The sequence below is a fragment of the Zingiber officinale genome, chromosome 5B, assembly GCF_018446385.1.
Source record: "Zingiber officinale cultivar Zhangliang chromosome 5B, Zo_v1.1, whole genome shotgun sequence".
NCBI lineage: Eukaryota > Viridiplantae > Streptophyta > Magnoliopsida > Zingiberales > Zingiberaceae > Zingiber > Zingiber officinale.
Genome location: NC_055995.1, coordinates 42,619,185 through 42,620,989, shown reverse-complemented (window position 1 = coordinate 42,620,989; position 1,805 = coordinate 42,619,185). Strand labels below are relative to the sequence as shown.

The 1,805-nt window shown below is 46.4% G+C and overlaps 1 protein-coding gene across 1 annotated transcript; it reads right to left on the bottom strand.

The window, feature by feature from the left end:
- Positions 1-214: 214 nt before the first annotated feature.
- Positions 215-1,351, bottom strand: LOC121987371. The gene has a single exon (XM_042541199.1). The coding sequence runs from the start codon at positions 1,296-1,298 to the stop codon at positions 351-353; it is 948 nt and encodes a 315-aa protein (XP_042397133.1). The 5' UTR covers positions 1,299-1,351; the 3' UTR covers positions 215-350.
- Between the last annotated feature and the right edge of the window lie 454 nt (positions 1,352-1,805).

Genomic DNA, 1,805 nt, shown 5'->3' with positions numbered 1-1,805 from the left:
CACTAGATCTGAGAAATCATCAAATTGGTACAGGTTGATAAGCTTCCTATTGATTGATAGAGAGAAAAATTAGTCATGAAAGATCATCAGGTTTTGGGTTCAGTATGCAAATGTGCCTGATTTTCCTACTTAGCAAGCTTTCTGTGAACCATATTTCCTTTTTTCATAATAGCTCTGATGAGCATATCCTGCTAAGAACAACATCACGATGCGGTGGTCACAAAAGCTGAATTCATTCAAGGTATCGTTTGTCTTAAAAGAAATAAAGATCGTTCTTCTTTCATAGATCTTACAATACTATGCAAACCCTAAATTTCATAGTCGAGTTGCTTATTTTTTCCGAGTAGATGTTATCGGATAAAATTTGTTGCGGTCAAAGCTCTTAACTTTGTTTCAAGAGCTTCGATAACTCCATGGAAGCTACTAAACTTGGAACTGACTACGTCCACGCGAACGCCAAATCTCTCCACGCCTTTGCAAGTCACCGGGCCGTGCGCACAAATCAGCATCCCCGGCCAGCGCCGGCGAACCTTCTCCCAATCCCACCCTAATGCGTCTAATCCTTTCATCAGGCCCTCCACCTCCGCCGTGCTCGTGAAGATTAGAGCGTCCACTTCCGCCTCCGACGCCACTAATCCTTTGGCGCAGAGCGGCCCCGCCCACAGAGTCTCGTACGCAGATGCCCTCTCAGGGACCCAACCGCGCGCCTCCAGAGCTCTCAGGAAATCTGGAACCACCGGCGGTTCTTCCAGATCGACGACGGTGGGGACAGGACAGAGCACTCTCCTGCCTGATCCGACCCCAATCGCCTTCACTAGGCCCTCCGGGGACGCGATCTCCGGCACCAGAACTCGGATCCGACTGGAGTTCCTGCAGAGTCGCGATAGGAGCCCTTCCTCGTGGAGGAGCTCGGCGTCCTTTCCTAGGGCAGCGATGGTGAAAGCCTCGCCCTCGTAGGAGAGCGGCACGAAACAATCCCGATCTGCGAGGGCGAGGGAGAAGGCGGCGATGCCAGTGCGAGAGGTGAAGGCGAGAACGGAGAAGGAATCTAGGGCTCCGTCGGAGAGGTAGAGGCTGAGGGAAGCGATCGTGCGACAGGTTGTATTCACGACGACAGTGGGAAGGTGCAGCGGCACGGCGCCGCGTAGCTCAAGGAGACGAGAGAGCCGCACAGCGTAAGTGAGCGGAGTGGTAAAGGCCACGAGTCGTCCGGAGAGTGGAGGATTCTGGAGGACCGACAGAAAGGGTCCTGCAGCCATCACCAGCGCCGACGTCGGTGCAGTAGCTGCCATTCCCATTTCTCCACTATTAGACACGGGAAGATGATAAATCTGTCGACAAATCGGATAAGGTTTAGGACAAAATATACGATGAGCAAAAATTTTAATAATCCGACAATTCGAATCGATTAATTCCAAATTTTTTTATTGATTTTCTTATTAAAGTAAAAAAAAAAAAAAAAAAAAAAAAAAAAGAGGATAAATTCGTTATCTTAGCGACCTCTTTAATACCGATTCCACATATATGGAAGGAGGTCCATACAAATACATAAGTCATAGACGCACGATGGTATAAACCCTAGGTCGTCAGTTCTTGAAAATCAATCCTTGACCATTACGTCAAAAATATCATACACCCACTATTTACGCTACGTTCTGAAAACAACTTTTATTAAAGTACTAAAGATCCTACACAAAATTACATTTATCGATCTAAATAATATTTTATCATTCATTTTTGCTTGAGTTTCAATAATCTCTAGTATTTTCATGTATATGTTATAATTCTGGTAGATAACTGATTTT

Bases quoted from the DNA above. Each gene is read 5' to 3' on its own strand.
- LOC121987371 (XM_042541199.1), bottom strand. From the start codon at position 1,298: ATGGGAATGGCAGCTACTGCACCGACGTCGGCGCTGGTGATGGCTGCA.